The following is a 15521-nucleotide window of genomic DNA, read 5'->3' on the forward strand; positions in this document are numbered from 1 at the left end:
GTCTGGGGCAGTACCCAGCCAGATCGGAGGGTGGGAAGTCAGTTCCTGCAGAAGCAGGAACCAAATCTGGCATGGCCAAAAAGGAGCAATCAGGATTATGGTGCCTCTGTCCTGTTGGAGTTTTTGAAGGTTCCTCGAGACCAGTGGCAGGGGAGGATAAACGTACAGGAGGTTGGTGCTTCAGTGCCGTGAAATGGCATCCGACACCAATCCCCTGCCTGCTTGGACCAAGGAGCAGAACAGATCCACTTTCCTGCACTCCAGGGAGGCAAACAGATCTAACTCCGGGGTTCCCCACAGCGGTTCGCAACTTTCTTATCCAAGGACCATTCCTGGGATTGGAAGGTCAGACTCAACAAGTCTGCCAAGATGTTGTCAGTCCCCAGGAGGTACACGGCTTGGAGAAAGATGCCTCTCGCAAGAGCCCAGGACCAAATCTGCACTGCCTCTTGCCAGAAGAGGTAAGATGTCCCCCCTTGATTGTTCAAATACCACATTGCCACTTGATTGTCTGTTTGAACTAGGACTACTTTATTGGTTAGGTGCTCCCGGAATGCCCATAGGGCGTAACGGATCGTCCACAGCTCCAGGAAGTTTATCTGGAAAAGCTGTTCATGCAAGGACCAATAGCCTTAGGTACTGAGATCTGCAACGTGGGCTCCCCAACCTGTGTGGGACGAATCTGTGGTGAGGACAATCTGGGGCTGAGACACCAAGAAAGGCATCCCCTTCTTTAGGTTAGGTAGGGTCTCCCACCACATGAGAGATCGCCAAAGCGGAGTGGTGACTAATATGTGAGCCCGAAGATCCTGGGTGGCTTGGCCCACTGTGAGAGCAAATGTTCACTGCGCCCTGTGCATGTGTAGCCACACGAATGGTGTGACATGAACTGTTGCTGCCATGCGAAAAACATGTTGAAGGACCCAACGGACTCATGGGAAGAAAAAAAAAAAAAGTTGTTTTTCATAGCAAAAACGAGCGAGCTTCACAGCCATGAGGCTTCAGTTTCGTGGAAAGAGAGACTGAAGGAAGGACCCTGCCGTGGATACTGGCAAGCTCAGTCGGTCAACGTTTCTAGAAAGTTTTCTGTGCTGGGCTCCATCTAATGACGTCACCCATCCATGACGATTACCATCCTGCTTGTCCTTGGAGAAATTTATATTCCGCTTTTCAGCACTTCAAAGTGTACATCAAAGCAGCTTACAGTTTAATTTTGTAAAGCGATTCACCCAAGGTCACCAGGTGCGACAGTGGGATTTGAACCCTAGTTTCCCCGCTCTAACCACTAGGCTACTTCTCCACTATGTCTGAATTTGAAATTTGCCTTGCTCAAGTTTGCTGGCTTTATATTATTTTCAATTTTGGTTTTAGTCATTTAATCTTCTTGTGTTTATGCAGAAGCTTAGGTAGGTTTTAAAGTTCATACTGTGGAGGATAACATCAGAGGAAGAACGTCTTCTTGACTGAGTTGGTTTGTATCAGGATTTTAATTAACAAGATTTTAATTACCAAGATACATTTGGCAATAGACAGAAAGCGTTGCAGATACTGGCAGCTTCTCTCTTCAGACCTCAATAAATATGCCACAATACTTCAGTCTGCTGCCTCCCTTTTCTGCTCTCTAAATGTCTGGGAACAAAAAGCGTTTGTTGTTTTCTAATCTCATTCTCTTTGATTATGCTGATTACGCCTCCCTTGTTTAACAAGATGGCTGCCATCTCACATTATTGCCCATCTCAGCTACATTACATTTTTAGTTTTAGATATTTTTATTTATTGCTGCTTAATCACAGGTCATCTGCATTCCATCCCTCTCATACTGTAACCACATTGCAGTCCAGGAAACTGCAACTCTCTCGCTGACCTCTTCTCATCCAGACTGCCACTGACACACAAGAGCCACTCATGGCCCCAAGTGCTTCTGTTTACATCTTGGTGACAAAACATTCCTCTTCCTGGTGCTAAAACCACTCACTACCAGCTCCCAGATACCCTTCTCTAGTGGTCTGCATGCCAACCTCAATATATTCAGCAAGGGCTGCAAAGTGGAGTGGTGGAACTAGGGGCTGGGAAGAGCAGCAGTAGCCACCAAGGCCAGAAAGTAGGTCAGCAGCAGCTGCCGAGGCTAGAAAGTGGAGCAGAGGCAAAAGGAACAGCAGTAGCTGCTGGGACAAGAAATCCAAAGCTGGAGCAGAAACCCGGCATGAGAAAAGCAATAGGCACGTGGGTGTAAAGTGATATTGCAGATATAAGCAATCCAGAATACATAAGTTTCAATACTTTTGGTTTCTTTAATATTCAGGTCACACGACACGGAATACAAGCACAACATAACCTTGAATTCTGGAAAGTGATATAAAAAGAAAAAAAAATAATCCAAAGGAACTTTAGAGGAGTTACTGTACAGCAGAGAAGACATTTGTACTCCTATTCTGTATTTATTTTTTTACAGGAATCTCTCTTGCTATCTCCATGCATCTTCAATTCTCCTATCCTTCTAACAATGGCATGGGCCATGTTAAAGTCCACATTAAACCATTAAGAAAGGTGAAGAAGATCCGAACCAACCCAGGTACAGCAAAGCTAAACAAAACAAAAATGCCCACATTACAAAACCCCCGTCTCTGGTCCGATTCAAAGTAAACTAGATCTTAGCTGCATGTCTTGGCTTGTAAATTTAACATGGGCCGCTAGGTCCATCGATAACCTTTTTCATCTCATGAAAATGCTAAATCAAAGTGTAAACGTACCAGGCGTCTCCGTGGTGGCTCCATTTTGGAAAGCTTGGCTTGAGTCATCTACTTTTGTGACCACACTAAGACCAGCTTTATTTTCTGATAGGAGTTTACTTCAGTTCTAAGGGGCAAATGCACAATTTTACCACCACACTGTGGTAGGATAAACCAGGTTTTGTTTATTGAACTACTGATTCTAGGATGTTTTCTTCATCACTGGTACTTTCCATGGGTTTCAGTTACTATATTTGTCACAAAGCAACAACAATGGTAAGAGTATTCCTAAAACTGAACCCGGGGGGGGGGAGGTTCACTTGTATCAAAGAAAATGGGTCTGAAGTGGGAAATAAGCAAAACAATTAAGTTTCACTGCCATCTGTCACCGTCACTTCTATCAATTACAATATTTTGTTTGGGACTTGGGTTCATAAAAATACTTTCAACCGATTGGTTTTTTATCGGGAGGAGTTGGAACTTGAACGGCTGCGATGGCGCCGACGTCCAGGTGATCGGGATCTGGACCGCCGGCGAACAGGGGACCTGCGGCGTGGCGATCGTGTCCTACAGGCAGAAACGGAGGGGAAAAAAGAAAAACACCCATCGAGTCAAAACCTTCAAAAGCACTATATAAAAACAGAATAAAATTACTACAGCAAAGAAAAAAGCATTAGAGAACTGGAAAAGGAGAAATAACCTACATCATTAAATGTCAAACATCTAAAAAAACAAACAAAAAAACAAACAAACAAAAACAAACCAGAATGGAGGTAGCCCTAATGTGCGATGACAAAGTAAAAGTGAATAACCTTCTATTAAAGCTATTTTTTAAATAAATGTATTGCAACTGAGCTACAGATTACCTTAAAAACAAGATGCTACATTCTGCTCTCTAAACATTTCAAGGACAATAATGGAGGCTATGTATAATGAATCTCCAACGAGAGCCCCTGGAGCAGCTAACAAAGTAAGGCCTTTTAGAGAAGGTGTGTGTGTGTATATATAAAGTATTACCTTCTCCTCATGCGTGGTGGGGACCTACGCCACATTGGGGGTGGTGGCAGCATCCTCCGAGGTGGGGTGAAGCGTCTGACTGGGGGGGGTCTCGGCCAAGGGGTCAACACAGCTGAAGCTGTAATTTCCTGGCCATCAATTTGTCCTATTAAAAATACATCAAACAAAGAGAAGAGATCTTACCTTTACAGAGACTTTTAGTGGGCCTATTGCACTGCAGCTACAGAAAGAAGAAAGCAGAAACCAACCTCTCCTGATGGCTGCTGCTTTATGTCAGAAGTAAGAGCACATTACAATCAATACTTTAAATCACCAAGTCCATTCCTAGTCAGTGAGGACTCAAGCCTACGTGGTGGTCAGCAGAGGCCTGAATGAAATGAGCCATGGCCTTCGTGTAGTTGCCAAGGGGCCCCCAGCCTGTGTTCTCAGAACACTTGCAATGGATATATCAGCTGAAATCCTAAACACACTGCCAGGGCAAGATGGTGACACTCGCACTGTTACTATCCATATTCAACCTGTTTTCCTATTTACCTACACATTTTAGTTGCCAATTCTGTCAAGCTGGCACCTTACCTCCCCTTCCCCACGATCCAAAAACAAAGCTAGCTGATCTCTGCCATAAGACCTCATCTTTTACTAGTTCAAAAATTTAGGACAACATTTTTTGCTATTTCTGGTTCAAGCCAGTCATTTTCTTCCAAGTCAAAAGTTATGGCTCTCCTAACCCTTAAGAATTTTTTTTTCCTTATTTTGAGGGTCCCCTAAATAATGTGGACATGATGTATTGTGTATTCTTGATTTGTTTGCCTGTGATTTTATTATTCTTTTTACTTATATAAATGAAAAGGTTAATAATCAGAAAAAAAAAGTGACCTCAGGGGAAGAGCCTAGTGGTTAGAGCAGTGGACTGTGAACCAGGAGATCAGGGTTCGAGTCCTGCTGTCGCTCCTTGTGTCCTTGGGCAAGTCACTTTACCCTCCATTGCCTCAGGTACAAAACTTAGATTGTAAGCCCTCTGGGGATAGGGAAATACCTACAGTACCTGAACGTAAACCGATGTGATATCTCAGATTGAATGTTGGTATATAAAAATAAATAAATACCCACAGCAATAAATCTAATACCCTCAACCCCCTGTCCCCCAAATCAACATACAGCTACTTAAAATTGTTCAATCCACCTTGAAAGTTCTGTAAATCTCTTTCCACCCAGCAAAATCACATTGCAAAGCCCTCATGCAATGCCTCTGCTTGTACCAACTAACCTTCCCACACTGTCAGGACTCACTGTTCCAGACAGCTAAAGAGCCCAAGAATCTATACCAAGTCCAATCCAGGGTCCCTGCAGGGCACAATACAAAAACAGACCTGCCAACCCAGGTATCCGTGGCAGTGCCCCAAGCTGATATTCCTGGCAGATCCCAGACTAAACTGGACAGAGCATCCTCCAAACCTGGCCCTGTGACAGGGTGTAGCCCCAGGGGTGCCCATTCCATTCACTATTTACTTCCAACCTCTTCTTATAATCACAAGCGCCTTTGGTCTTAATGTATCTAAACAGATAATAGCAGAATCCTCCTTCCCCATTAGACCCCTGGAATGGAACAGAGCTCCTCGATCAATACCTCAGGACAATTGCCTTCAGTTAAAGAAAAAAACAAAACAAAAAACAAAACACAGAGGTCCTCTGGGTGGGGGAACTCCTCATGACTGCCAGACAAGGCTCCCTGCCCCCATTCACTCTGGCAGACATCATCCTGTGACCGCAACAAGTCAAAAGCCAAGGAATCATTTTTGACTCTGCCCTCATAATGGAAAGCCAGGTAGCAGCAGTAACAAAAAAATGACTTTCTGGTACCTCCACATGGTTAAGTAACTACACCCAACTGACCTCAAAACTGTCATTCAAGTGGTGGTTCTTACACATCCAGACTACTGCAATGCTATTTATGCATGACTACTCCAAAAGACAAGAGCCAAACTACGGGTACTCCAGAATGCCGCCACTAGAACAACTACTGGCAGCCAAAAATGGGAAGGGGTCTCCCCTCACTTCTAGTTTCCCTACGCTGGCTTCCCTGTTCCTTGCACATTAAAATTGTATCCCTTACATTCAAGTCACTGAAAGGCATTGTCCTACATACTTGATGGAGAAAGTTAAGTATATATTACCCCACCTGCAATTGGGCCAAAAACAACTCTTGACCACCTCTGCAAAAATATAAATCTAGATCCAGAACCTTCAAAGGAGCAGCAGCACCAATGACTAGATGGCATTTCATCACCAACTTAAAAACGGGGCACTTTGGCTAACTACAGCAGGACCCCAATGGACAGATCTTTACCCACTACAAAAAGGTCAAACAAGCAGCAGCCCACCTATTATCATTATCACCGCTATGCTTCCTCCTTTGTATGAACTAGTCTTTCATGTACATACTACTTCTGGCCTATGACCAAATCTTCATGTTCTACTTCTACCTCAACTATCACACTACTAGAACATGCCATACTGGACCAGACCAAGGGTCCATCAAGCCCAGAATCCTGTTTCCAAAAGTGGCCAATCCAAGTCACAAGTCCCTGGCAAGTACCCAAACAAATAAATCTCAAGCTATTATTGCTTAATAACTAATAGCAATTCATTAATTTTTCCTCTAGGAACTTATCCAAACCTTTTTTTAAACCCAGCTACATAAACTTTTGATTTGTCTTAAATGAGCTACTTGCCAACTTCATGGAGTGCCCCCTATTCCTTCTATTATCTGAGAGAGTAGATAACTGATTTACATTAACTTGTTCAAGTCCTTTCATGATTTTGTATTCTTCTATCATATTCCCCCTCAGCCGTCTCTTCTCCAAACTGAACAGCCCTAACTTCCTTAGTCTTTCCTCATAGGGGAATCATTCCATGCCCCTATTTCGGTCGCCCTTCTCTGCACTCTCTCCAGTGCAGCTATATCTTTTTTGAGATGCAGCAACCAGAATTGCACACAGTATTCAAGATGTGGTCTCACCATGGAGCAATACAGAGGCATTACGACATCCATCATTTTATTTGCCATTCCCTTCTTAATTCCTAACAATGTTTGCTTTTTGGATCGCCACAGCAAACTGAGCCAACGATTTCAATGTATTATCCACTATGATGCCTAGATCTCTTTCCTGGGTGGTAGCTCCTAACATTGTGTAACTTCTAAACAGCACTCTCCCTCTTCCTGGGAGTTCAGGAATGAGTTAGGCTTTGACTCGCCTGGTGACCAGAGTTCTTCCCTGGCATTTGGGGTGACTGTTGGATGGTGATGCTCTGGCTGTAAGGGAGCCCCCTAAGCGTTTAGGCTACATGCTTTCTCTCCACCCGGGGTCCTTCTGGTGCATCACCAACAAGAACTTACTTGAGGTGGGTGCCTGTAAAGCCCCCTGTAAACTCCTGTCTGAGGCCCGAGCTAGGATATGTGAATTTGTCTCCCATACTTTCCCCAGTCCCCTCACCCTCTGGGGAGGGGGGTTCTGCTGGGTCTAACTGGCCTGGAGGCAGCAGCTCCTTCTTTCCCAGAACTTGGGCACGAGTCAGTTCCAAGGTCAAGCCCCTCTCAGGGCCCCTCCCCTACACGAGGTAAGTCCTCGCTGGGCTTATTCAGGAAGGCTGGGTTGCAACCTCCATTATATACCTGGCAAAAGGAGCTGGCAATGCTGGAGATCTTCTTGGACCCACAGGCTACATGCCTGCAGCCTCAGAGCATTTTTTTTTCCTCCCACATAATCCCAGGAGTAACAAAAGTATAGTGGTAATGAGAGAGAGAGGGGGAGGTAGAGGGGGGTGGGGGGGAATAGGTCCTCTTGGTTCCCCTACTCTTTGAAAAGTGGAGTCACTGCCTCGAGTTATCCTCAGTTCCCTAGGGAAGCAGAGATCAGCTCCTAGGTCAGCTTCTACCAGGATCCTAATTGGGGAAGCAAGCTTTGAGATTGTTGCCCCAGGAGCTAGAAAGCTCTACCAGGCCGGTGCTGCACCAGGAGGCTCAGGGAAGTCAGTCTACACTTGTTCACAGCTGAAGGAGACAAAGAATTCTGGCAAGACTACTCCCTCCTTACAGCCAAGAATGAGGTCATGAAGGGGATGGGCCTTCTGCCTCCAGCAGCTAAGAAGCAGGGAACTTCCAACTTCCCCCCTCCCTTCCAGTTCAAATCGGGACCAATGCTGGGATTTTGGCTACTACCCAGGGATTTTTTTCCCCCCCTATTTTAATAGACCCTTCCTCCCACTGTTCCTAGTCTGGCGATTACAGCAAGTGATTTCCAGAATCACGTATCATGGGTTCCAAATCTGGCTACCAGGTAGATCCCTTATGTATGACCAAGATTTCCTCTTCTCTTCCCCTCCCCAGGAGCGACGAATGCTGCCTCTGCAGCATCCCCAGCCGACCCGGAGTGCAGAAGTCCTAATCCAGGAACTGACCCGATGACTGAACCAGGTGGGCCGGCTCAGTGGAAGCACGCGGCACTGCCACTGAGCCAGCCCACCTGGAAGCCTGCAGCCAGTTATGTCCCACAGCTGGCAGTTCAGCTCACGATAGTAGCTGCTCGAGTAGGGGGGCGGCTTCATTTATTTTTTGTGTGTAATAATTACCTTTCAAAGTTTCTCTTAAGGACTGTGGTTATTAAGGAGAGTTTGCAAATAAGAAAATATATTACCACAAAAAAATATAGAACACAAAATGCTGCACAAACACAAGTACTAAAGCTCACTTAAAAATTTAAAACAAAAGCGGTATATTCTAAACACTGAGGTACTCCCTTTTGGGAGTTACCCTTAAAGATACCGGACATAAAAGTCTACCCATAAGGATTTGCATTTTCCCCATATTTTGTTTGTTGTTTGTTCAAGAAGAGGAGAATTATATTTTTGAGGTGTGCATTTTTTGAGTGAGACTTTAAAGCCAGATTTTAAGTTTCAGACAAAAATAGGGCAAATAAGATAACAATCTGACAAGTCAGTTTGCTTACATAATTTTGAAAAGTATCATTTTTTGTCCAATAATTTAATTAACTCTATTGTGCTTTTTTTTTTTTTTTTTTTTTTTAAACACTTTGCTTCTAGTTATGCGTGTGTCAATTTCCTGACAATATGGGATTAAGAGAAAAAGCCAGAGCAGGTGTCCCAAGCTACTTTCTATTTCCTGAGAAATTTCAGCACGAGTGCCTTAGATATCCTCAGACACAATACTGCTCATGTTTAACTTCCATTACCTCCGTCCATGTACTTCAATGCCTTATCTGCCTCATCCGCAACCTCAAACTCCACATAGGCGTAGCCTTTAGAAAGGTGCATATGAAGCCTGTCGAGGGGCATGTCGATTGATTTTATCTTTCCATAGGTGGAAAAGATCTCCAAAATGTGCTCCTGGAAGAAAACAAGTATATTTTTACCCTATTGGGGGATTTATACAGGAAGTCCCACTCCTTAAAATGTACCACTGTATGAGGACAAGCAACCACTGATGGTAAAGTATGCCAGATAATCACTGAGCAGGACTTGGGGATACACAGGAGAATGGCAGCTAATTCGACTGAGTAGCTGCTCCATGCTTATGAAGGAAAATGCAGTTAACTCCAGATTTGATCAGCTTAGCTATCCTAGCCAGGCATAGATGTGCAAGAAAGACGCAGGGACAAACACTAACTACAAGTAACATACTAAATGACAGCAGATAAAAACCAAATGATCAAACCAGTCTGCTGAGCAAGGTGTTCAGGGTGGTAACTGCTGCTCCGTGTGCATTATCTGCATTCAGAAAAGTTCCACACTTTACCCCAGTGCTACATTTCTATAATCTTGCCACTAGGGATCCTTTACCATAATACAAGTGTTCTATATCAAAACTAATATAATATTCAATGTAATAAATATGGTGCCTTAGGTTTAAGGCAGACCATCTGGAAGATTAGAGATTGCCCCATCTGTCTGCAGCTATCTATAATGAAAAAAAAAAGAGAGTTGACTATATCCAGAAAATCTGTTCCCATTCCCACAGGGGGTTAACAAAAAAAAAAACCACCCCCCCAGACATAACACCAATACAAAATGTCTTTCCTACAAAGGAGAACGATGCTCTAAAAAATGGAAACTGAAGTGGTATCTAAAATAAAAGATAACACCCAATGCACATACAAACTTAGTTCACTAAAGGGGACACACAAAGGTTAAATGCCTCCAAAGATCCTTGGCCAGCATAAATGCAAACCAGATTATAAATGCAGTACAGAAGAAAGCAAGGTCTCTCAAATCACATACACCCACAAAAGGCTCATTTGCCTTCTTCAAAAAAACAAGAAGCTTTGCAATGCTCAAACACAGAAGAATGCACAAGACCATCGTCTTCATACAAGATCTCAAATGCATCAATCTACTTTGCATAAGAAGCCAAGACAGTAGCTGCCTGCCAATACATACACAATGCCAATGTCACTATTAAAGCACTTAAGATAACACTCAGCATAAGGAAGTAAAAAATCCATTTTACCTTTGTCACGTTCCTAGTCAATCTCCCAATGTGCACTTTGGTGGGTCGGGGAGTTGGACTCCGCCGTTTCCGTTCCTTTTCATCCCTTTTGGGTGGTTTGGATCTGCAACAAGTACAGAAACTCAGAACTGTTTTCAAGGCCCCATCCCAGCTGCTAGTAAGCCAGGCTGTCAGGAAAAGGGAAAAAAGGGTCACAGCTAGTGCACGAGACTGCAGGATAAGAGAGAAGGAACTGAAAAATGAAATCTGAGGAGTCCAGCAGGTCCTCCAAGGAGAGAGGGGCATACTAAGGGATGAGGCACATCCCAAAACATACCACACACACACACATATATACACAGGTTTACACTGCTTGACCTATAATAATGCAACCACCACCTACTTGGAGCGGGACCGCCTCCTGTTGTCATGTCTGCGCCGTGATGGGCTTGGGGACCCAGAGGAACTGCTGGAGCTGGAACTGCGAGAGCTGCTGGAACTGCCAGAGCGGCTCGATGCTGAGGAGGAGCTGGACCCACTGCTGGAGCCGGAACTGGAACCAGAGCTGGAGCTGGAAGTAGAGCTGGAGCGCGATCGGCTACAGGAAAACACGGACTCAGTTAAGACTTCAGGGCCAGATCCCATCAAGTAAGGTAGAACATTAGAGAAGGGCGCACACAATCATATGAACTGTAAGGCAGGCAGGTACATAACTCAAGCTCAGAGTTTCCACCTGCCATCTGAATGCACACTGGCAAGTATTTTAGCAAAATGATATTGATGAGTATGTGCTAGAATGGAAGTTACTGCAGAAAACCAAGACAAGAACAAAAATCTCATTGCAACACAGAGTTATGGAAGTAACACATGACACAGCAGGGCTGCATGAGAAGAAAAAATAAAAGCAGGGTCGGCCTGGTGGCTGGCTGTCAGTGCTGCGCACTGCCACACTGTAGAGGATCCACAAAGAGTTACATGCAGTCTTTGGGCTTGCCGAGGACTGTTCCCATAGCAGCTGGCCTACATGGAAAGAGTTTTACAAAATACAGGGGGGGAAAAAAAAAACCACACCCTGGGTAGCTGCAAATGAAGACTCGTGGTATCATAGCCCATTAGAGATTGGTTTTCAGTAAGCTGGAAACCCAAAAGAACAGGAAAAAAAATGGATAAAGGGTTAAAAGCAAGAAAAATAGTCAATTTAACTGATAAATCAAGAATATCAGAAGCTAGACACGTCTAACCTGGGAGGGAGCAAATAGCATTAAAAAAAATAAAAAAAGCATAGCTATCCCTAACAGCTCTCCCTCTACCACCAATAACGGCCTGGACCCTGAAAAGCCTTTGTAAAACATGGAGCTATTATTTTGCTTCTGTATTCAAAAGGCAAATCAGTATCACACTAAAATATTAAATCACCTTTGAATCAGAAATGAATGGTTAATGAAAAACTGTAACAATCAAATCAGTTTAACTATATATAACCTTGACAAAAATCACTATAAGTAAGTCCTAACTTATCTGCCTGCTGCAAAGAGGTTCAACTATAACCAAATATTGACTTAATTTACAACTACAGTGACACTCGGGAGTTGGGCAATACACTCTACACATATAAAATGAGTCAATATTTGGATACAGAAATAATAAAATGATTTTGAGAAAGAGCTCTACTACTTCTGCAGGTCAAAAATTCAACTTCAGGTAACTGTTGACATGTTTAAAGCCCCAACCTTGGGTGCCTCATTATGGAGAAAGAACAAACATTTCAGCACACAGAGTTCAGCAGAATCACCCGAGATAATGCACATGCTTCAGCCATAAGTCACTTCACCTGCCACGGCCTTGGGTACAACAGCCTTGAGCTCCAATTTGGAAAGGCGAGAAATGACATCCAAAAAATCCAAATCTACAAGACGGGACATGCTGCGTCCATTTACCTGCTACTGCTGCTGCCTGTGGAGGCACTGCGTCTTTTCCGTGTTTTGTCCCTCCCACGCTCTTTCTCACCAGACTCCTTGATAACCATCTTGTCCTTGGCACGGTCTTTCGACTTGTCTTCGGAACGGTCTTTGCGCTTTGTTGGAGAAGGAGCCCTTGAAAGCAGAGTTCGAGATAACAGTTTACACCAGTCTCACACCACAGTACTGTTTGACTGCTCCAATTTAGCCTACTGAGGGGGCACGAAGCTATAAGGCAGAGAAGGTAAAATGAGCTTGCTTAAAAATGTATTTTGTTAGATAATTCTGAGATCAGTTTTGGGTGTCAATTCTGCTGGGTTGAATCAAGAAGATCCTTATAGCAGGAATGAAAACATATTTAGAAAATGTGAGTGCTGGCCAAAACATTTGTTTTTACTTATAGCTTTATTTAGGGGGTTTTGGTTTTTGGGTTTTTTTTGGGGGGGGGGGGGGGGGGTGTTACTTATTTTTCTATTTTTTTTTCTTTTGGTTTATTTGTATTCTTTTCACCTTTTTTTTTTGCTCTCACCATCTTCCCTCCAGGCAACTTCCAACCTATCTTTCCCTTTGCCTACAGGCTGTCTCCAGTCAATCTTCCCTCCCCATTCTTTCCACTTGTAGGTGGTAGGGAGCAACTTCCAACCATGGTGATTTCACTTGAGCCTGGCTGCTGTGGCAGTATCTCCTAGGGCTGTGCATTCATTAAAAAAAAAAAAAAGGCATCCATTCTTTTCATTCGTTTGGGCACCTAGCACATACTTAACGAATGGACAAATGTGCGCACAAAACGAATGGTGCGCACCTATTTCTAAAGTGTGCCCATATAGACGCACACCATTCGTTTTGTGCGCACATTTGTCCATTCTTTAGGTACGTGCAAAACGAATTAAATGAATGGCTGGACGAAAGCACATCCGTAGTATCTCCTCTTAGGCCCAAGCCAATCACAAGAATGATTCCTCCTTTCAGGTTTAGACTGATGCCAGGTACAGCAAGTCTGCTTACTGTAAGCAGCGTTTTCCATAGAAAGGAGGGATGGATTAGCCAATACATGCGGGTGATGTCATCTGGCAGCACCAAACGGATTCATCTGTTCAAGCTAGTAGAGTTTTGAGCTTATATATAGACTGCCACATGGGCAGTCTATATAAGAGCTAAATCTAGCTATGTAGTTAACTCTCATGGAAGGTGGGTGAGTATTCCATGGCTAATTCATCCTAACTACGGAAAACATGGTTTATGGTAAGCAAATCCTTCATACATTGGACTGCAAAAGAGCCTTAGCTTATTTCAAAAAAATGAACTCAGCTTCATCATCCTCAATAGTTCAATTTTTACAACCGTAACAGACTAGGCATGCTAAGTCTGTTACGGTTGTAAAACCTGGACAGCAGAATGCACTCAACACTGATACACCTTAGCAGGTATACAGATCACAGGCTGTCAAAGCTCATCAAGCGAGAGCTATGGCCTCTTCCATTGCTCATCTCCGAGAAGTGCCTCTTGAAGATATCTGCAAAGTTGCAACCTGATCATCAGTTCACATGTTTATATCCCATTACCGTCTCGACAACCTCTCAAAGACCAACAGTAAATTCAGACAAGAATTTTTGGGTAATCTGTTCTCATAGTAGTTAACTCTCCACACTGAAGTCCAGGTTCCTTACTCAGTAAATACTCCGTCACAATCATTGGACTCCCTACGTATAATGGCTAATTCAGACAGCTTATAAATGGAAAATCAAGTTTTCTTCCCTTCATAGGCATGTGAGCCTTGATCCTTTGGTGGAGGTATACATTGCTAGCATTATTTGATAAAATGCACTTGAAGATGGGCTCCTTCGTTGAGAATTGGAAGATGTAATCACCACTGCAATCTTACTTCATGTTCCCTATGACATGAACCACAAACAACAGTGGTTGAGTTAGCTGATCCCCCCCCCCCAAGAACACAGGCCCCATTTAAGGATATTAATATGGAGGCGAGTAAGCAGGGCCACATGGATGGCTGCCACCTTTTGACCCAAGACCACTAGTAGCACTCTGACTGTTAAGTGTGGAAAGGAGAGTAGCTTGTGGATGAGTGATCTCATGACATTCGTTCTTTCTGAAGGCAAGAATACTTTCTCCTGTAGTTAGTTTATCCAATGAATTTGAGCCTCTGAGTGGGGACTAGATTTGATTTCTTGAAATTGACTAGGAAGCTTAACTGTTAAAAAAAAAAAAACCAAAAAAAAAAAAAAACCAACTTTCCCAGGGAACGGGAGTACTTCCTCCCGTGAACGTGCTGTGACTAGCCAGTTGTCCAGGTACGGGAAAACACGTATTCCTTGATAACACAGATATGCTGCTACCACTGAGAGGCATTTCATAAATTCTCTCAGAACTTCTGATAAGCCAAATGAGAGTACCTTATATTGGTAGTGAGAAGAATTCACCTGAAAGTGGAGGTAGCACCAATAAGAAGGGTGGATGGGTATGTGAGAGCATATGCATCCTTTAGGTCCATGGCACACATCCACTCCTCCTTCTGTATGAAGGGAGAATCGTGCTGAGAGAATTCATCTTGAATTTCTCTTGGAGCAGATGTTTGTTCACATATCTCAAGTCCAGAATGGGCCTCAAGCCATCTGATTTCTTGGGGATGAGGCAATATCAGGAGTAGAAGCCCTGTAACTGTTACAATGCAGAGATTGGCTCTATCGCTTGTTAAAGAAGTGACTGTACTTCCAGGTAAAGTTGCGGCAAGTGAGTCAGATCTGGACTGAGAGGCACGCTGTACAGAAAAAATGGAAGTCCGGAGAAATGCAACCAGTAACCAGACTGCATGATTTTGATGACCCAGAGGTCCTTGATTATCTGACACCAAATGTAAAAAATAAATAAATAAATAAAGTCTAGATTCTTACCCCCACCAAAATGGAAGTGTGAGGATTCTTCAGAGGGATCAGAAACAAAGCCCATGTCTGGGCTGGGTCTGTTTGCATTTTGGTTGGCAATATTCCCACTGCCAAGGAAGTGGCTATGCTGGGCCGGAAGAGATAGCAGGTGGTACTACTGAAAAGATCTGCAAAGCTGCCTGTGAAAGTACAGTCACATGCATGCAAAGAAGGAGCACCTCAAAGTGGAGGGCTGGTGAGAGAGAGATTATTGCTACGTTTTGATCTTTAAGCTGAGCAATCGTTCCTCTGAGCTTTTCACCAAACAGGTTGTCACCTAAACAAGGTAAGTCAGCCAACTTCTCATGCCCATCTTCACATACGCTGCTCCCTCTAAGCCACGCCATACGCCAAGTCCAGATTGAGGTTGAGGAGG

General features: G+C 43.7%; 1 protein-coding gene across 3 annotated transcripts in view; it reads right to left on the minus strand.

Moving 5' to 3' along the window:
* Positions 1 to 2267: 2267 nt before the first annotated feature.
* Positions 2268 to 15521, minus strand: part of RNPS1 (RNA binding protein with serine rich domain 1) — a 47694-nt gene continuing 34440 nt past the window's right edge. For all 3 annotated transcript variants that reach the window (XM_029576978.1, XM_029576976.1, XM_029576977.1), the window contains exons 2-7: positions 12186 to 12341; positions 10652 to 10846; positions 10270 to 10372; positions 8996 to 9149; positions 3747 to 3891; positions 2268 to 3296 (exon numbers count right to left, since the gene is read on the minus strand). In XM_029576978.1, the coding sequence (XP_029432838.1) occupies positions 3191 to 3296; positions 3747 to 3891; positions 8996 to 9149; positions 10270 to 10372; positions 10652 to 10846; positions 12186 to 12274 (792 nt within the window). In that variant the 5' untranslated portion in view covers positions 12275 to 12341 and the 3' untranslated portion in view covers positions 2268 to 3190. The remainder of the gene's footprint in view (positions 3297 to 3746; positions 3892 to 8995; positions 9150 to 10269; positions 10373 to 10651; positions 10847 to 12185; positions 12342 to 15521) is intronic.

Source organism: Rhinatrema bivittatum, chromosome 14 (genome assembly GCF_901001135.1).
Source record: "Rhinatrema bivittatum chromosome 14, aRhiBiv1.1, whole genome shotgun sequence".
NCBI lineage: Eukaryota > Metazoa > Chordata > Amphibia > Gymnophiona > Rhinatrematidae > Rhinatrema > Rhinatrema bivittatum.